The sequence below is a fragment of the Salmo salar genome, chromosome ssa04, assembly GCF_905237065.1.
Source record: "Salmo salar chromosome ssa04, Ssal_v3.1, whole genome shotgun sequence".
Taxonomy (NCBI): domain Eukaryota; kingdom Metazoa; phylum Chordata; class Actinopteri; order Salmoniformes; family Salmonidae; genus Salmo; species Salmo salar.
The window spans coordinates 24,054,420-24,074,322 of NC_059445.1; the positions used below are offsets into that span (position 1 = coordinate 24,054,420).

The 19,903-nt window shown below is 48.8% G+C and overlaps 2 protein-coding genes across 2 annotated transcripts in view; both read right to left on the reverse strand.

Moving 5' to 3' along the window:
• Nucleotides 1–3,499: 3,499 nt before the first annotated feature.
• On the reverse strand, nt 3,500–5,585 carry LOC123742560 (mucin-2-like; the record flags this gene model as incomplete). The annotated part of the gene is made up of 1 exon (XM_045717628.1): nt 3,500–5,585. A coding segment is annotated over one exon (1,311 nt), but the record flags the coding sequence as incomplete, so codon positions are not given.
• LOC106602669 (mucin-2) overlaps nt 5,350–19,903 on the reverse strand; it is a 60,296-nt gene continuing 45,742 nt past the window's right edge. The window contains 2 exon segments of the mRNA XM_045717629.1: nt 5,350–7,645; nt 13,671–13,884. Of these exon segments, the coding sequence (XP_045573585.1) occupies nt 5,589–7,645; nt 13,671–13,884 (2,271 nt within the window). The 3' untranslated portion in view covers nt 5,350–5,588.

A 19,903-nucleotide genomic window follows, 5' to 3' on the forward strand; every position in this document is an offset into this window, starting at 1 on the left:
ACTGTGTCCCATTATGTCTTTCCCACTCTTCATCTGTCCCCACCCCTTTCCATAGTCTTCCAAGCCATCATATCGGTTTAGTCCACTAGGGACCCTTCATTGCATTGTGTTTGTAACCAATAAGCAAGACGTCAGTGTCCGCGACATGGCTGGTTTTCCTTTTGTAGTTCGTTATTGTCTGTAGACCCTGCCACATACGTCTTCTGTCTGAGCCGTTGAATTTCGAAAACACTTTGTCGCTATACTGACGTTTTGCCTGTTTGATTGCCTTGTGGAGGGAAGGACTACTCTGTTTGTATTCTTCCACATTCCGAGTCATCTTGCCATGTTTAAATGCGGTTGTTCGTGCTTCTGTTTTGCGCGAATGCTGCCATCTGTCCACGGTCTCTGGTTAGGGTAGGTTTTAAAAGTCACAGTGGGTACAACATTCCTATACACTTCCTGATAAACTCAGTTACCGTTTCAGTGAAATCGTCCATATTATTCTCGGAAGCTACCCGGAACATATCCCAGTCCGCGTGATCAAAACAGTCTTGAAGCATGGATTCTGATTGGTCAGACCAGCGATGAACAGTCCTTAGCACGGGTACTAACAGTTTGAGTTTCTGCCTAATAGGAAGGGAGCAGCAAAATGGAGTTGTGGTTAGATTTTCCGAAAGGAGGGCCTTGTATGCATCCCGGAAGTTGGAGTAACCGTGGGCTAGTGTTTTAGCAGCACGAGTACTACAGTCGATATGCTGATAGAATTTAGGCAGCCTTTTTCTCAAATTTGCTTTGTTCAAATCTCCAGCTAAAATAAATGCAGCCTCAGGATATATGGTTTCCAGTTTGCATAAAGTCCAGTGAAGTTCCTTGAGGGCCGTTGTGTTATCGTCTTGAGGGGGGATATACATTTGATTGTGAGGTATTCTAGGTCGGGTGAACAAAAGGACTTGAGTTCCTGTATGTTATCACAAATACATCATTTGTTGTTAATCATGAAACATTTATTACAGTCTGTGCGATGAACTGATAATGCAGATGGCTGGACCGACATCTGGCAGTATATCCCGAGAGAGTCATGTTTCCGTGGAACAGAGTATGTTACAATCCCGGATGTCTCTCTGGAAAGAAACCCTTGCCCTGATCTCGTCAACTTTGTTATCCAGGGACTGAACATTAGCGAATATTATACTCGGGAGAGGTGTGTGATGTGTGCGCCTCCTAAGTTGGACTAGAAGAACTCTTCGAGTACCCCTTTCTTACCGGCGTTGTTTTGTGTGAGCCTCTGGAATCAGTTCAATTACCCTAGGTGGTGAAAACAAAGGATCTGCTTGGGGAAAGTCGTATTGCTGGTTGCAATGCTGGTAGTGCTGGTGAGTTACCGTCGCCCTGATATCTAATAGTGCTTCCCAGCTGTATTTAATAACACATAACATTTTCTGGTCTAACAATGTAAGAAAAAAATACATAAACGAAACACTGCAAAGTTTCCAAAGAACTAGAAGAGAGGCAGCCCTCTCTTTTGGCGCCATCTAGTGTTTTGAGTGTGTGAGAAAAAGTTAAGTAATGTGTTGGTGAATTGTCTTACGTGTGACCACAATGGAGGATGAATTGATAGGTAAGGTCAGGCCAGGCGTGTTGGAGGTAATGGCAGTTTGTAAAGTTTGTGCTACCAGGCTATTGTTAGGCACTGAGCTGATGTTGTTGAATATCAACTTAGACTCCACCACAATTGACCCTGACTTGAAAATAATATGAAAAAAAGGTTAAGATCTTTTGCAAGCGTTACTTCAGTAACAACCCACTCCCAAGGCATACAAATAACAATACACATAGACATTTTATTTTTCTCCATCATCCACACTGTTCAAAGTCATTTAGATGATAATTATGTACCCACCAGAAACTATTGACAACAGTTCGAATGAATATGGCTCCAAATTGAGTCTTGAAGAAATTATCCAGCTGAAAAAAATGGACACCGAATAATACGTTTTATTATATTAACAATTAAACAATGTAAGGATGGTATCAAGATGGCATATGATGAATTAAAATGAAGATGATCATGAAGAAGATGATCATGATTATGATCTTGTGAAGCTCCTTTCAGAACAACTAACGACACTATCAATGGTAAAATTAAATCAAATTAGTTACCTGGGTAGCCACTTGATTTGCCAATTTCAGGAACTCTGGTGAACTGCTGTTGATCAGAGAGCTATTGAAGGTCAATGTTAGGCTGAACTGCAGTGACAATTGAAGTGTGGTCGGTGGAGCATCTGTTGCTGAGGTTAACTTTGTAGCTGTTGTGTTGACTACTGTGGTACTTACGCACATGCATTTACACACAAACTGTTGGTGAACTGCATCCCCTTTTGACTTCCCACACTGTTTATCACTATCCAGCTGAGTCTGTTCCTTTCCCTCAAGGTTAGAAACCTCTGGCAGTTTTTACTCCTTTTACCATCTGTCCTCTGTGACCATGGGCACACTAAATACTCACACACATTTCTTTCCCTCTACAGCCTCTACTAGATTTTCTGGGACTAATCGGACTAATCAATCACTACATTGATCATTACATTGATTATTCATTAACCATGCTGTATGACTAATAATTCATCATGGTTTATTGATTCATTTAGCTTTATTAGATAATTCTCTTATCAATTCCACCCTTAAATGATTAAATAATTCACCATGATGATCAAACGCTATATGGGAACACTACTAATCACATGCTATATGTAACACAATTAATCACATGCTATATGTAAGCACTATTAATCACATGCTATATGTAAACACAATTAATCACACGCTATAAGTAAACACAATTGTGATACAAGACTTTAACAAAACCAAGACATGAATATTCCTCCTATACTCATCAATGACTGTCCTAGGCCTATTTCCAATTATGACACTTCGATTCAGGATTTTCATCATAATTTTCATTAAAGGAACAGTCAATCTAAACGTTGAAAATTGTTTCATCAAACATTGGCATCTCATGATAATAAAAAGAAACGGAGCCATCTTCCTGGCCTGGAGGGCCGCATTCGCCATCCCACTGATCGGTGCTCGGAATCGGTCCATATCTCACCAACTGCTGCGTCATCGATCTCTCGAGAGTCCTGGTGATTAAACCTCTAGCACGGGACGATACAACATCCACACAACACAAACACACTCATACAGGTGAAAGCAGCCCATAATACAGTTCTTACCACACTTTTCCATTTCCCAAACATGGGCTGTGTTATCAGGAATGTACGTGCAGCAATGAACCTAATCATTCTACCTACACCGCCCTCTTCTGCCAATAACATATCGCGAGTCAGTCTATTTTACCCGGCCATGAGGGAGATGGCGGATAATTGGTCAGAGAACCTCTTTACTGCATCCCCGGTTTCATTCATGAATCTCTGTTGATTATAAAAGGTGTCATTAATCCAATCCACATTTTTATTTATTGTCAACCACCAAAATAATGTAGTGTTAAAGCCTTCACATATTTGATTCACAGCTTTGTATTCATCTGGAACTTCCCTGAAGATGCCAATAGCATCCATCTAGACAAAGCTACTCCCATCCTGGTCAAAACTCCTCCTGTGCCTACTTTAGCCTCCTATAACTGGCCTCTGATGACTAACTCGAACTGGTTGGACCTATAACCCCACCCTTTGTGGTAATTTGTCGTATGCTTCCTTTGCTGGTACTAGCCCACCCTACATCAGTTATAGGTGCTGGGTTAGCTGGAGGAGCTGTTGTGTTAACAATATTTGTCGTTGAAGCTGCTGTGGTCGTTGTGGGAGCATCTGTGGGTGTTGTGGGGATGGCTGTGGTTGTTGTGCGAGGATCTGTGGTTTTTGTTGGAGCAGCTGTGGTAGTTGTTGGAGACGCTGTAGTTGATTTGGGAGCAGTTGTTGTTGTTGTTGGAGTATCTGTGGTTGTTTTAGCCCCAATTGTAGTTGTCGTTGGAGCTTCTGGGGTTGTTGTGGATGTATCTGTGGTTGTTTTGGGAGATTCTGTGGTTATTGTGGGAGCAGCTGTGGTTGTTGTGCGAGCAGCTGTGGTTGTTATGCGAGCAGCTGTGGTGGTTGTGGGAGCATCTGTGGTTGTTGTGAGAGTTGATGTGGTTGTTGTTGGAGTATCTGTGGTTGTTGTCGCTCCAGTTGTAGTTGTCATTGGAGCTACTGTGGTTGTGTTGGGAGCAGATGTGGGTGTTCTGAGGATAGATGTGGTTGTTGTGGGTGCATCTGTGGTTGTTGTGGGAGATTCTATGGTTATTGTGGAAACAGCTGTGGTTGTTGTGGGAGCAGCTGTGCTTGTTGTGCGAGCAGCTGTGGTTGTTGTGGGAGAAGCTGTGGTTGATGTGGGAGCAGCTGTGGTTGTTTTAGGAGTATCTGTTGTTGTTGTAGCCCTAAATGTAGTTGTCGTTGGAGCTGATGTTGTTGCTGTGGGAGAAGCTGTGGTTGTTGTGGGGACGGCTGTGTTTGTTGTGGGTGCGTCTTTGGCTGTTGTTGGAGAAGCAGTGGTTGTTGTTGGAGAAGCTGTGGTTGTTGTGGTGCTAAGGATGTTGTGGATGTATCTGTGGTTGTTGTGGGAGCAACTGTCATTGTTGTTGAGGCAGTTGTGGTTGTTGTTGGAGTATCTGTGGTTGTTGTAGCCCCAAATGTATTTGTCTTTTGAGCTGCTGAAGATGTTGTGGGAGCATCAGTGGTTGTTGTTGGAACATCTGGGGTTGTTGTCGGAGCAGCTGTGGTTGTTGTGGGAGCAGCTGTGGTTGTTGTGGGAGCAGCTGTGGTTGTTGTGGGAGAAGCTGTGGTTGATGTGGGAGCAGCTGTGGTTATTGTGTGAGCAGCTGTGTTTGTTTTGGGAGTATCTGTAGTTCTTGTAGCCCCAAATGTAGTTGTCGTTGGAGCTGCTATGGTTGTTGTGGGAGAAGCTGTGGGTGATGTGGGTGCAGCTGTGGTTGTTGTGGGAACAACTGTGGTTGTTGTGGGAGCAGCTGTGGTTGTTGTGAGAGCAGCTGTGGTTGTTGTGAGAGCAGCTTTGGTTGTTGTGGGAGCAGCTGTGTTTGTTGAGGTATCAGCTGTGGCTGTTGGTAGAGCAGCTCTGGTTGTTGTGGGAGCAGCAATGGTTGTTGTGGGAGAAACTGTGGTTGTTGTGGGAGAAGTAGTGGTTGTTGTTGGAGCCACTGTGGTTGTTGTGGGTGCAGATGTGCTTGTTGTTGGAGCCACTATGGTTGTTGTTGGAAAGTCTGGGGTTGTTGTCAGAGCAGCTGTGGTTGTTGTGGGAGCAACCGTGGTTGTTGTGGGAGCAGCTGTGGTTGCTTTGGGTGCAGATGTGGTTGTTGTTGGAGCCACAGTGGTTGTTGTTGGAACGTCTGGGGTTGTTGTCGGAGCATCTGTGGTTGTTGTGGGAAAAGCTGTGGTTGTTGTGGGAGTAGCTGTGGTTGTTGTGGGAGCCACTGTGTTTGTTGTAGGAGAAGCTGTGAGTGTTGGGAGAGCATCTGTGGTTGTTATGGGAGCAGCTGTGGTTGTTGTTGGAGCAGCTGTGGTTGTTGTTGGAGAAGCCGTGGTTGTTGTTGGAACATATTAGGTTGTTGTCAGAGAAGCTGTGGTTGTTTTGGGAACAGCTGTGGATGTTGTGGGAGCAACTGTGGTTGGTGTAGGAGCAGCTGTGGATGTTGTGGGACCAGCTGTGTTTGTTGTGGTATCAGCTGTGGCTGTTGTTAAAGCAGATGTGGTGGTTGTGGGAGCATCTCTGGTTGTTGTGGTAGCAGCTGTGGCTGTTGTTAGAGCAGCTGTGGTTGTTGTGGGAGAAGCTGTGGTTGTTGTGGGAGAAGTAGTGGTTGTTGTTGGAGCCACCGTGGTTGCTGTTGGAGCCACTGTGGTTGTTTTTTGAAAGTCTGGGGTTGTTGTCGGAGCATCTGTGGTTGTTGTGGAAACAGCTGTGATTGTTGTGGAAGCAACCGTCGTTGTTGTGGGAGAAGCTGTGGTTGTTGTGGGTGATGATGTGGTTGTTGTTGGAGCCACTGTGGTTGTTGTTGGATCATCTATGGTTGTTGTCGGAGCAGCTGTGGTTGTTGTTGGAAAAGCTGTGGTTGTTGTGGGAGCAACAGTGGTTCTTGTGGGAGCAGCTGTGGTTGTTATGGGAACAGCTGTGGTTGTTGTGGGTGATGATGTGGTTGTTGTTGGAGCCACTGTGGTTGTTGTTGGATCATCTGTGGTTGTTGTCGGAGCAGCTGTGGTTGTTGTTGGAGCCACTGTGGTGGTTGTGGGAGGATCTTCGGTTGTTGTGGGAGCATCTTCGGTTGTTGTGGGTGGATCTGTGGTTGTTGTGGGAGAAGCTGTGGTTGTTATGGGAGAAGCAGTGGTTGTTGTTGGAGCCAATGTCGTTGTTGTGGTTGCAGATGTGGTTGTTGTTGGAGCTTCTGTAGTGGTTGTGGGAGCATCTTTGGTTGTTGTGGGAGCAGCTGTGGTTGTTGTGGGTGCATCTGTGGTTTTTGTGGGAGAAGCTGTGGTTGTTGTTGGAGCAGCTGTAGTTGTTTATGGAACATCTGTGGTTGTTGTGGGAGCATCTTCGGTTGTTGTGGGAGCATCTTCGGTTGTTGTGGGTGGATCTGTGGTTGTTGTTGGAGCAGCTGTGGATGTTGTGGGAGCAGCTGTGGTTGTTGTGGGAGCAACTGTGGTTGTTGTGGGAGCATCTGTGGTTGTTGTGGGTGCAGATGTGGTTGTTGTTGGATCATCTGGGGTTGTTGTTTTAGCAGCTATGGTTGTTGTTGGAACATCTGTGGTTGTTGTGGGAGCAGCTGTGGTTGTTGTGGGTGCATCTGTGGTTGTTGTGGGAGATTCTGTGATTGTTGTCGGAGCAGCTGTGGTTGTTGTGGGAGAAGCTGTGTTTGTTGTGGGAGAAGCAGTGGTTGTTGTTGGAGCCACTGTAGTTGTTGTGGTTGCAGATGTGGTTGTTGTTGGAGCCACTGTGGTTGTTGATGGAACGTCTGAGGTGGTTGTCGGAGCAGCTGTGGTTGTTGTTGGAACATCTGTGGTTGTTGTTGGAGCAGCTGTGGTTGTTGTTGGAACATCTGTGGTTGTTGTGGGAGCAGATGTGGTTGTTGTGGGTCCATCTGTGGTTGTTGTGGGTGCATCTGTGATTGTTGTGGGAGATTCTGTGGTTGTTGTCGGAGTAGCTGTGGTTGTTGTGGGAGAAGCTGTGTTTGTTGTGGGAGAAGCAGTGGTTGTTGTGGGAGAAGTAGTGGTTGTTGTTGGAGCCACCGTCGTTGCTGTTGGAGCCACTGTGGTTGTTGTTTGAAAGTCTGGGGTTGTTGTCGGAACATCTGTGGTTGATGTGGAAACAGCTGTGATTGTTGTGGAAGCAACCGTCGTTGTTGTGGGAGAAGCTGTGGTTGTTGTGCGTGATGATGTGGTTGTTGTTGGAGCCACTGTGGTTGTTGTTGGATCATCTGTGGTTGTTGTCGGAGCAGCTGTGGTTGTTGTTGGAAAAGCTGTGGTTGTTGTGGGAGCAACCGGGGTTCTTGTGGGAGCAGCTGTGGTTGATATGGGAACAGCTGTGGTTGTTGTGGGAGAAATTGTGGTTGTTGTGGTAGCAACCGTGGTTGTTGTGGGAGCAGCTGTGGTTGTTGTGGGAGAAGCTGTGGTTGTTATGGGAGAAGCAGTGGTTGTTGTTGGAGCCAATGTCGTTGTTGTGGTTGCAGATGTGGTTGTTGTTGGAGCTTCTGTGGTTTTTGTGGGAGAAGCTGTGGTTGTTGTTGGGGCAGCTGTAGTTGTTTATGGAACCTCTGTGGTTGTTGTGGGAACAGCTGTGGTTGTTATGGGAGAAGCAGTGGTTGTTGTTGAAGCCAATGTTGTTGTTGTGGCTGCAGATGTGGATGTTGTTGGAGCCACTGTGGTTGTTGTGGGAGCAGCTGTGGTTGTTGTTGGAACATCTGTGGTTGTTGTGGGAGCAGCTGTGGTTGTTGTGGGAGCAGCTGTGGTTGTTGTGGGTGCATCTGTGGTTGTTGTGGGTGCATCTGTGGTTGTTGTGGGAAATTCTGTGGTTGTTGTCGGAGCAGCTGTGGTTGTTGTGGGAGAAGCTGTGTTTGTTGTGGGAGAAGCAGTGGTTGTTGTGGGAGAAGTAGTGGTTGTTGTTGGAGCCACCGTCGTTGCTGTTGGAGCCACTGTGGTTGTTGTTTGAAAGTCTGGGGTTGTTTTCGGAGCATCTGTGGTTGTTGTGGAAACAGCTGTGATTGTTGTGGAAGCAACCGTGGTTGTTGTTGGAGCCACTTTGGTTGTTGTTGGATCATCTGTGGTTGTTGTCGGAGCAGCTGTGGTTGTTGTTGGAAAAGCTGTGGTTGTTGTGGGAGCAACCGTGGTTGTTGTGGGAGCAGCTGTCGTTGTTTTGGGAGCAGCTGTGGCTGTTGTGGGAGAAGCAGTGGTTGTTGTAGGAGCAGCTGTGGTTGTTGTTGGAGCAGCTGTTGTTGTTGTTGGAGCAGCTGTGGTTGTTGTTGGAACAGCTGTGGTTGTTATGGGAGAAGCAGTGGTTGTTGTTGAAGCCAATGTTGTTGTTGTGGCTGCAGATGTGGATGTTGTTGGAGCCACTGTGGTTGTTGTGGGAGCAGCTGTGGTTGTTGTGGGAGCAGCTGTGGTTGTTGTGGGTGGATCTGTGGTTGTTGTTGGAGCAGCTGTGGTTGTTGTGGGAGCAGCTGTGGTTGTTGTGGGAGCAACCGTGGTTGTTGTGGGTACAGATGTGGTTGTTTTTGGATCATCTGGGGTTGTTGTTGGAGCAGCTGTGGTTGTTGTTGGAACATCTGTGGTTGTTGTTGGAGCAGTTGTGGTTGTTGTTGGAACATCTGTGGTTGTTGTGGGAGCAGATGTGGTTGTTGTGGGAGAAGCTGTGTTTGTTGTGGGAGAAGCAGTGGTTGTTGTTGGAGCCACTGTAGTTGTTGTGGTTGCAGATGTGGTTGTTGTTGGAACATCTGTGGTTGTTGTTGGAGCAGCTGTGGTTGTTGTTGGAACATCTGTGGTTGTTGTGGGAGCAGCTGTGGTTGTTGTGGGAGCAGCTGTGGTTGTTGTGGGTGCATCTGTGGTTGTTGTGGGTGCATCTGTGGTTGTTGTGGGAAATTCTGTGGTTGTTGTCGGAGCAGCTGTGGTTGTTGTCGGAGCAGCTGTGGTTGTTGTGGGAGAAGCTGTGTTTGTTGTGGGAGAAGCAGTGGTTGTTGTGGGAGAAGTAGTGGTTGTTGTTGGAGCCACCGTCGTTGCTGTTGGAGCCACTGTGGTTGTTGTTTGAAAGTCTGGGGTTGTTTTCGGAGCATCTGTGGTTGTTGTGGAAACAGCTGTGATTGTTGTGGAAGCAACCGTGGTTTTTGTTGGAGCCACTTTGGTTGTTGTTGGATCATCTGTGGTTGTTGTCGGAGCAGCTGTGGTTGTTGTTGGAAAAGCTGTGGTTGTTGTGGGAGCAACCGTGGTTGTTGTGGGAGCAGCTGTCGTTGTTTTGGGAGCAGCTGTGGCTGTTGTGGGAGAAGCAGTGGTTGTTGTAGGAGCAGCTGTGGTTGTTGTTGGAGCAGCTGTTGTTGTTGTTGGAGCAGCTGTGGTTGTTGTTGGAACATCTGGGGTTGTTGTCGGAGCAGCTGTGGTTGTTGTGGGAAAAGCTGTGGTTGTTGTGGTAGCAACCGTGGTTGTTGTGGGAGCAGCTGTGGTTGTTGTGGGAGCAGCTGTTGTTGTTGTGGGAGAAGCTGTGGTTGTTATGGGAGAAGCAGTGGTTGTTGTTGGAACCAATGTCGTTGTTGTGGGTGCAGATGTGGTTGTTGTTGGAGCTTCTGTAGTGGTTGTGGGAGCATCTTTGGTTGTTGTGGGAGCAGCTGTGGTTGTTGTGGGTGCATCTGTGGTTTTTGTGGGAGACGCTTTGGTTGTTGTTGGAGCAGCTGTAGTTGTTTATTGAACATCTGTGGTTGTTGTGGGAACAGCTGTGGTTGTTGTGGGAACAGCTGTGGTTGTTGTGGGAGAAGCAGTGGTTGTTGTTGAAGCCAGTGTTGTTGTTGTGGTTGCAGATGTGGTTGTTGTTGGAGCTTCTGTAGTGGTTGTGGGAGCATCTTCGGTTGTTGTGGGAGCAGCTGTGGTTGTTGTGGGTGGATCTGTGGTTGTTGTTGGAGCCACTGTAGTTGTTGTGGTTGCAGATGTGGTTGTTGTTGGAGCCACTGTGGTTGTTGATGGAACGTCTGAGGTTGTTGTCGGAGCATCTGTGATTGTTGTTGGCACATCTGTGGTTGTTGTTGGAGCAGCTGGGGTTGTTGTGGGTGCATCTGTGGTTGTTGTGGGAAATTCTGTGGTTGTTGTCGTAGCAGCTGTGGTTGTTGTGGGAGAAGCTGTGGTTGTTGTGGGTGCATCTGTGGTTGTTATTGGAGCCACTGTGGTTGTTGTTGGAGCCAATATTGTTGTTGTGGCTGCAGATGTGGTTGATGTTGGAGCCAATGTGGTGGATGTGGGAGCATCTTCGGTTGTTGTGGGAGCAGCTGTGGTTGTTGTGGGTGCATCTGTGGTTGTTGTTGGAGCAGCTGTGGTTGTTGTGGGAGCAGCTGGAGTTGTTGTGGGTGCATCTGTGGTTGTTGTCGGAGCAGCTGTGGTTGTTGTGGGAGAAGCTGTGGTTGTTGTTGGAACATCTGTGGTTGTTGTGGGATCAGCTGTGGTTGTTGTGGGTGCAGCTGTGGTTGTTGTGGGTGCATCTGTGGTTGTTGTGGGTGCATCTGTGGTTGTTGTGGGAGATTCTGTGGTTGTTGTCGGAGCAGCTGTGGTTGTTGTGGGAGAAGCTGTGTTTGTTGTTGGAGAAGCAGTGGTTGTTGTTGGAGCCACTGTAGTTGTTGTGGTTGCAGATGTGGTTGTTGTTGGAGCCACTGTGGTTGTTGATGGAACGTCTGAGGTTGTTGTCGGAGCATCTGTGGTTGTTGTTGGAACATCTGTGGTTGTTGTTGGAGCAGCTGGGGTTGTTGTGGGTGCATCTGTGGTTGTTGTGGGAGATTCTGTGGTTGTTGTCGGAGCAGCTGTGGTTGTTGTGGGAGAAGATGTGGTTGTTGTGGGTGCATCTGTGGTTGTTATTGGAGCCACTGTGGTTGTTGTTGGAGCCAATATTGTTGTTGTGGATGCAGATGTGGTTGTTGTTGGAGCCAATGTGGTGGATGTGGGAGCATCTTCGGTTGTTGTGGGAGCAGCTGTGGTTGTTGTGGGTGCATCTGTGGTTGTTGTTGGAGCAGCTGTGGTTGTTGTGGGAGCAGCTGTGGTTGTTGTGGGTGCATCTGTGGTTTATTTGGGAGATTCTGTGGTTGTTGTCGGAGCAGCTGTGGTTGTTGTGGGAGAAGCTGTGGTTGTTGTTGGAACATCTGTGGTTGTTGTGGGAGCAGCTGTGGTTGTTGTGGGTGCAGCTGTGGTTGTTGTCGGTGCATCTGTGGTTGTTGTCGGTGCATCTGTGGTTGTTGTGGGTGCATCTGTGGTTGTTGTGGGAGATTCTGTGGTTGTTGTCGGAGCAGCTGTGGTTGTTGTGGGAGAAGCTGTGTTTGTTGTGGGAGAAGGAGTGGTTGTTGTTGGGGCCACTGTAGTTGTTGTGGTTGCAGATGTGGTTGTTGTTGGAGCCACTGTGGTTGTTGATGGAACGTCTGAGGTTGTTGTCGGAGCAGCTGTGGTTGTTGTTGGAACATCTGTGGTTGTTGTTGGAGCAGCTGTGGTTGTTGTTGGAACATCTGTGGTTGTTGTGGGAGCAGCTGTGGTTGTTGTGGGTGCATCTGTGGTTGTTGCGGGAGATTCTTTGGTTGTTGTCGGAGCAGCTGTGGTTGTTGTGGGAGAAGCTGTGTTTGTTGTGGGAGAAGGAGTGGTTGTTGTTGGGGCCACTGTAGTTGTTGTGGTTGCAGATTTGGTTGTTATTGGAACATCTGTGGTTGTTGTGGGAGCAGCTGTGGTTGTTGTGGGTGCATCTGTGGTTGTTGTGGGAGATTCTGTGGTTGTTGTCGGAGCAGCTGTGGTTGTTGTGGGAGAAGCTGTGGTTGTTGTTGGAGCCACTGTAGTTGTTGTGGTTGCAGATGTGGTTGTTGTTGGAGCCACTGTGGTTGTTGATGGAACGTCTGAGGTTGTTGTCGGAGCATCTGTGATTGTTGTTGGCACATCTGTGGTTGTTGTTGGAGCAGCTGGGGTTGTTGTGGGTGCATCTGTGGTTGTTGTGGGAGATTCTGTGGTTGTTGTCGTAGCAGCTGTGGTTGTTGTGGGAGAAGCTGTGGTTGTTGTGGGTGCATCTGTGGTTGTTATTGGAGCCACTGTGGTTGTTGTTGGAGCCAATATTGTTGTTGTGGCTGCAGATGTGGTTGATGTTGGAGCCAATGTGGTGGATGTGGGAGCATCTTCGGTTGTTGTGGGAGCAGCTGTGGTTGTTGTGGGTGCATCTGTGGTTGTTGTTGGAGCAGCTGTGGTTGTTGTGGGAGCAGCTGGAGTTGTTGTGGGTGCATCTGTGGTTGTTGTGGGAGATTCTGTGGTTGTTGTCGGAGCAGCTGTGGTTGTTGTGGGAGAAGCTGTGGTTGTTGTTGGAACATCTGTGGTTGTTGTGGGATCAGCTGTGGTTGTTGTGGGTGCAGCTGTGGTTGTTGTGGGTGCATCTGTGGTTGTTGTGGGTGCATCTGTGGTTGTTGTGGGAGATTCTGTGGTTGTTGTCGGAGCAGCTGTGGTTGTTGTGGGAGAAGCTGTGTTTGTTGTTGGAGAAGCAGTGGTTGTTGTTGGAGCCACTGTAGTTGTTGTGGTTGCAGATGTGGTTGTTGTTGGAGCCACTGTGGTTGTTGATGGAACGTCTGAGGTTGTTGTCGGAGCATCTGTGGTTGTTGTTGGAACATCTGTGGTTGTTGTTGGAGCAGCTGGGGTTGTTGTTGGTGCATCTGTGGTTGTTGTGGGAGATTCTGTGGTTGTTGTCGGAGCAGCTGTGGTTGTTGTGGGAGAAGATGTGGTTGTTGTGGGTGGATCTGTGGTTGTTATTGGAGCCACTGTGGTTGTTGTTGGAGCCAATATTTTTGTTGTGGATGCAGATGTGGTTGTTGTTGGAGCCAATGTGGTGGATGTGGGAGCATCTTCGGTTGTTGTGGGAGCAGCTGTGGTTGTTGTGGGTGCATCTGTGGTTGTTGTTGGAGCAGCTGTGGTTGTTGTGGGAGCAGCTGTGGTTGTTGTGGGTGCATCTGTGGTTGTTGTGGGAGATTCTCTGGTTGTTGTCGGAGCAGCTGTGGTTGTTGTGGGAGAAGCTGTGGTTGTTGTTGGAACATCTGTGGTTGTTGTGTGAGCAGCTGTGGTTGTTGTGGGTGCAGCTGTGGTTGTTGTCGGTGCATCTGTGGTTGTTGTCGGTGCATCTGTGGTTGTTGTGGGTGCATCTGTGGTTGTTGTGGGAGTTTCTGTGGTTGTTGTCGGAGCAGCTGTGGTTGTTGTGGGAGAAGCTGTGTTTGTTGTGGGAGAAGGAGTGGTTGTTGTTGGGGCCACTGTAGTTGTTGTGGTTGCAGATGTGGTTGTTGTTGGAGCCACTGTGGTTGTTGATGGAACATCTGAGGTTGTTGTCGGAGCAGCTGTGGTTGTTGTTGGAACATCTGTGGTTGTTGTTGGAGCAGCTGTGGTTGTTGTTGGAACATCTGTGGTTGTTGTGGGAGCAGCTGTGGTTGTTGTGGGTGCATCTGTGGTTGTTGCGGGAGATTCTTTGGTTGTTGTCGGAGCAGCTGTGGTTGTTGTGGGAGAAGCTGTGTTTGTTGTGGGAGAAGGAGTGGTTGTTGTTGGGGCCACTGTAGTTGTTGTGGTTGCATATGTGGTTGTTATTGGAGCCACTGTGGTTGTTGTTGGAGCCAATATTGTTGTTGTGGCTGCAGATGTGGTTGATGTTGGAGCCAATCTGGTGGATGTGGGAGCATCTTCGGTTGTTGTGGGAGCAGCTGTGGTTGTTGTGGGTGCATCTGTGGTTGTTGTTGGAGCAGCTATGGTTGTTGTGGGAGCAGCTGGAGTTGTTGTGGGTGCATCTGTGGTTGTTGTGGGAGAAGCTGTGGTTGTTGTTGGAACATCTGTGGTTGTTGTGGGATCAGCTGTGGTTGTTGTGGGTGCAGCTGTGGTTGTTGTGGGTGCATCTGTGGTTGTTGTGGGTGCATCTGTGGTTGTTGTGGGTGCATCTGTGGTTGTTGTGGGAGATTCTGTGGTTGTTGTCGGAGCAGCTGTGGTTGTTGTGGGAGAAGCTGTGTTTGTTGTTGGAGAAGCAGTGGTTGTTGTTGGAGCCACTGTAGTTGTTGTGGTTGCAGATGTGGTTGTTGTTGGAGCCACTGTGGTTGTTGATGGAACGTCTGAGGTTGTTGTCGGAGCATCTGTGGTTGTTGTTGGAACATCTGTGGTTGTTGTTGGAGCAGCTGGGGTTCTTGTGGGTGCATCTGTGGTTGTTGTGGGAGATTCTGTGGTTGTTGTCGGAGCAGCTGTGGTTGTTGTGGGAGAAGCTGTGGTTGTTGTGGGTGCATCTGTGGTTGTTATTTGAGCCACTGTGGTTGTTGTTGGAGCCAATATTGTTGTTGTGGCTGCAGATGTGGTTGTTGTTGGAGCCACTGTGGTGGATGTGGGAGCATCTTCGTTTGTTGTGGGAGCAGCTGTGGTTGTTGTGGGTGCATCTGTGGTTGTTGTTGGAGCAGCTGTGGTTGTTGTGGGAGCAGCTGTGGTTGTTGTGGGTGCATCTGTGGTTGTTGTGGGAGATTCTGTGGTTGTTGTCGGAGCAGCTGTGGTTGTTGTGGGAGAAGCTGTGGTTGTTGTTGGAACATCTGTGGTTGTTGTGGGATCAGCTGTGGTTGTTGTGGGTGCAGCTGTGGTTGTTGTGGGTGCATCTGTGGTTGTTGTGGGTGCATCTGTGGTTGTTGTGGGAGATTCTGTGGTTGTTGTCGGAGCAGCTGTGGTTGTTGTCGGAGAAGCTGTGTTTGTTGTTGGAGAAGCAGTGGTTTTTGTTGGAGCCACTGTAGTTGTTGTGGTTGCAGATGTGGTTGTTGTTGGAGCCACTGTGGTTGTTGATGGAACGTCTGAGGTTGTTGTCGGAGCATCTGTGGTTGTTGTTGGAACATCTGTGGTTGTTGTTGGAGCAGCTGGGGTTGTTGTGGGTGCATCTGTGGTTGTTGTGGGAGATTCTGTGGTTGTTGTCGGAGCAGCTGTGGTTGTTGTGGGAGAAGATGTGGTTGTTGTGGGTGCATCTGTGGTTGTTATTGGAGCCACTGTGGTTGTTGTTGGAGCCAATATTGTTGTTGTGGATGCAGATGTGGTTGTTGTTGGAGCCAATGTGGTGGATGTGGGAGCATCTTCGGTTGTTGTGGGAGCAGCTGTGGTTGTTGTGGGTGCATCTGTGGTTGTTGTTGGAGCAGCTGTGGTTGTTGTGGGAGCAGCTGTGGTTGTTGTGGGTGCATCTGTGGTTGTTGTGGGAGATTCTGTGGTTGTTGTCGGAGCAGCTGTGGTTGTTGTGGGAGAAGCTGTGGTTGTTGTTGGAACATCTGTGGTTGTTGTGGGAGCAGCTGTGGTTGTTGTGGGTGCAGCTGTGGTTGTTGTCGGTGCATCTGTGGTTGCTGTGGGTGCATCTGTGGTTGTTGTGGGAGATTCTGTGGTTGTTGTCGGAGCAGCTGTGGTTGTTGTGGGAGAAGCTGTGTTTGTTGTGGGAGAAGCAGTTGTTGTTGTTGGAGCCACTGTAGTTGTTGTGGTTGCAGATGTGGTTGTTGTTGGAGCCACTGTGGTTGTTGATGGAACGTCTGAGGTTGTTGTCGGAGCAGCTGTGGTTGTTGTTGGAACATCTGTGGTTGTTGTTGGAGCAGCTGTGGTTGTTGTTGGAACATCTGTGGTTGTTGTGGGAGCAGCTGTGGTTGTTGTGGGTGCATCTGTGGTTGTTGCGGGAGATTCTTTGGTTGTTGTCGGAGCAGCTGTGGTTGTTGTGGGAGAAGCTGTGTTTGTTGTGGGAGAAGGAGTGGTTGTTGTTGGGGCCACTGTAGTTGTTGTGGTTGCAGATGTGGTTGTTGTTGGAGCCACTGTGGTTGTTGATGGAACGTCTGAGGTTGTTGTCGGAGCATCTGTGGTTGTTGTTGGAACATCTGTGGTTGTTGTTGGAGCAGCTGGGGTTCTTGTGGGTGCATCTGTGGTTGTTGTGGGAGATTCTGTGGTTGTTGTCGGAGCAGCTGTGGTTGTTGTGGGAGAAGCTGTGGTTGTTGTGGGTGCATCTGTGGTTGTTATTTGAGCCACTGTGGTTGTTGTTGGAGCCAATATTGTTGTTGTGGCTGCAGATGTGGTTGTTGTTGGAGCCACTGTGGTGGATGTGGGAGCATCTTCGGTTGTTGTGGGAGCAGCTGTGGTTGTTGTGGGTGCATCTGTGGTTGTTGTTGGAGCAGCTGTGGTTGTTGTGGGAGCAGCTGTGGTTGTTGTGGGTGCATCTGTGGTTGTTGTGGGAGATTCTGTGGTTGTTGTCGGAGCAGCTGTGGTTGTTGTGGGAGAAGCTGTGGTTGTTGTTGGAACATCTGTGGTTGTTGTGGGAGCAGCTGTGGTTGTTGTGGGTGCAGCTGTGGTTGTTGTCGGTGCATCTGTGGTTGTTGTGGGTGCATCTGTGGTTGTTGTGGGAGATTCTGTGGTTGTTGTCGGAGCAGCTGTGGTTGTTGTGGGAGAAGCTGTGTTTGTTGTGGGAGAAGCAGTTGTTGTTGTTGGAGCCACTGTAGTTGTTGTGGTTGCAGATGTGGTTGTTGTTGGAGCCACTGTGATTGTTGATGGAACGTCTGAGGTTGTTGTCGGAGCAGCTGTGGTTGTTGTTGGAACATCTGTGGTTGTTGTTGGAGCAGCTGTGGTTGTTGTTGGAACATCTGTGGTTGTTGTGGGAGCAGCTGTGGTTGTTGTGGGTGCATCTGTGGTTGTTGCGGGAGATTCTTTGGTTGTTGTCGGAGCAGCTGTGGTTGTTGTGGGAGAAGCTGTGTTTGTTGTGGGAGAAGGAGTGGTTGTTGTTGGAGCCACTGTAGTTTTTGTGGTTGCAGATGTGGTTGTTGTTGGAGCCACTGTGGTTGTTGATGGAACGTCTGAGGTTGTTGTGGGTGCATCTGTGGTTGTTGTGGGAGATTCTGTGGTTGTTGTCGGAGCAGCTGTGGTTGTGGTGGGAGAAGCTGTGGTTGTTGTCGGAACATCTGTGGTTGTTGTGGGAGCAGCTGTGGTTGTTGTGGGTGCATCTGTGGTTGTTGTTGGAGCCACTGTGGTTGTTGTGGGAGCCAATGTTGTTGTTGTGGCTGCAGATGTGGATGTTGTTGGAGCCACTGTGTTGGTTGTGGGAGCATCTTCGGTTGTTGTGGGAGCAGCTGTGGTTGTTGTGGGTGGATCTGTGGTTGTTGTTGGAGCAGCTGTGGTTGTTGTGGGAGAAGCTGTGGTTGTTGTGGGAGCAACCGTGGTTGTTGTGGAAGCATCTGTGGTTGTTGTGGGTGCAGATGTGGTTGTTGTTTGATCATCTGTGGTTGTTGTTGGAGCAGCTGTGGTTGTTGTTGGAACATCTGTGGTTGTTGTGAGAGCAGCTGTGGTTGTTGTGGGTGCATCTGTGGTTGTTGTGGGAGATTCTGTGGTTGTTGTCGGAGCAGCTGTGGTTGTTGTGGGAGAAGCTGTGTTTGTTGTGGGAGAAGCAGTGGTTGTTGTTGGAGCCAATGTAGTTGTTGTGGTTGCAGATGTGGTTGTTGTTGATGGAACGTCTGAGGATGTTGTCGGAGCAGCTGTGGTTGTTGTTGGAACATCTGTGGTTGTTGTTGGAGCAGCTGTGGTTGTTGTTGGAACATCTGTGGTTGTTGTGGGAGCAGCTGTGGTTGTTGTGGGTGCATCTGTGGTTGTTGTGGGAGATTCTGTGGTTGTTGTCGGAGCAGCTGTGGTTGTTGTGGGAGAAGCTGTGGTTGTTGTTGGAACATCTGTGGTTGTTGTGGGATCAGCTGTGGTTGTTGTGGGTGCATCTGTGGTTGTTGTTGGAGCCACTGTGGTTGTTGTTTGAGCCAATGTTGTTGTTGTGGCTGCAGATGTGGATGTTGTTGGAGCCACTGTGGTGGATGTGGGAGCATCTTCGTTTGTTGTGGGAGGAGCTGTGGTTGTTGTGGGTGGATCTGCTGTTGTTGTTGGAGCAGCTGTGGTTCTTGAGGGAGAAGCTGTGGTTGTTGTGGGAGCAACCGTGGTTGTTGTGGGAGCAGCTGTGGTTGTTGTGGATGCAATTGTGGTTGTTGTTGGAGCAGCTGTGGTTGTTGTTGGAGCAGCTGTGGTTGTTGTTGGAGCCACTGTGGTGGATGTGGGAGCATCTTCGGTTGTTGTGGGAGCAGCTGTGGTTGTTGTGGGTGCATCTGTGGTTGTTGTTGGAGCAGCTGTGGTTGTTGTGGGAGCAGCTGAAGTTGTTGTGGGTGCATCTGTGGTTGTTGTGGGAGCCACTGTGGTTGTTGTTGGAGCCAATGTTGTTGTTGTGGCTGCAGATGTGGTTGTTGTTGGAGCCACTGTGGTGGATGTGGGAGCATCTTCAGTTGTTGTGGGAGCAGCTGTGGTTGTTGTGGGTGGATCTGTGGTTGTTGTTGGAGCAGCTGTGGTTGTTGTGGGAGAAGCTGTGGTTGTTGTGGGAGCAGCCGTGGTTGTTGTTGGAGCAGCTGTGGTTGTTGTTGGAACATCTGTGGTTGTTGTGGGAGAAGCTGTGTTTGTTGTGGGAGAAGAAGTGGTTGTTGTTGGAGCCACTGTAGTTGTTGTTGTTGCAGATATGGTTGTTGTTGGAGCCACTGTGGTTGTTGATGGAACGTCTGAGGTTGTTGTCGGAGCAGCTGTGGTTGTTGTTGGAACATCTGTGGTTGTTGTTGTAGCAGCTGGGGTTGTTGTGGGTGCATCTGTGGTTGTTGTGTGAGATTCTGTGGTTGTTGTCGGAGCAGCTTTGGTTGTTGTGGGAGAAGCTGTGGTTGTTGTTGGAACATCTGTGGTTGTTGTGGGAGCAGCTGTGGTTGTTGTGGGTGCATCTGTGGTTGTTGTTGGAGCCACTGTGGTGGTTGTGGGAGCATCTTCGGTTGTTGTGGGAGCAGCTGTGGTTGTTGTGGGTGGATCTGTGGTTGTTGTTGGAGCAGCTGTGGTGGTTGTGGGAGAAGCTGTGGTTGTTGTGGGAGCAACCGTGGTTGTTGTGGAAGCATCTGTGGTTGTTGTGGGTGCAGATGTGGTTGTTGTTGGATCATCTGGGGTTGTTGTTGGAGCAGCTGTGGTTATTGTTGGAACATCTGTGGTTGTTGTGAGAGCAGCTGTGTTTGTTGTGGGTGCATCTGTGGTCGTTGTGGGAGATTCTGTGGTTGTTGTCGGAGCAGCTGTGGTTGTTGTGGGAGAAGCTGTGTTTGTTGTGGGAGAAGCAGTGGTTGTTGTTGGAGCCACTGTAGTTGTTGTGGTTGCAGATGTGGTTGTTGTTGATGGAACGTCTGAGGATGTTGTCGGAGCAGCTGTGGTTGTTGTTGGAACAGCTGTGGTTGTTGTTGGAGCAGCTGTGGTTGTTGTTGGAACATCTGTGGTTGTTGTGGGAGCAGCTGTGGTTGTTGTGGGTGCATCTGTGGTTGTTGTGGAAGAATCTGTGGTTGTTGTCGGAGTAGCTGTGGTTGTTGTGGGAGAAGCTGTGGTTGTTGTTGGAACATCTGTGGTTGTTGTGGGATCAGCTGTGGTTGTTGTGGGTGCATCTCTGGTTGTTTTTGGAGCCACTGTGGTTGTTGTTGGAGCCAATGTTGTTGTTGTGGCTGCAGATGTGGATGTTGTTGGAGCCACTGTGGTGGATGTGGGAGCATCTTCGGTTGTTGTGAGAGGAGCTGTGGTTGTTGTGGGTGGATCTGTTGTTGTTGTTGGAGCAGCTGTGGTTCTTGTGGGAGAAGCTGTGGTTGTTGTGGGAGCAACCGTGGTTG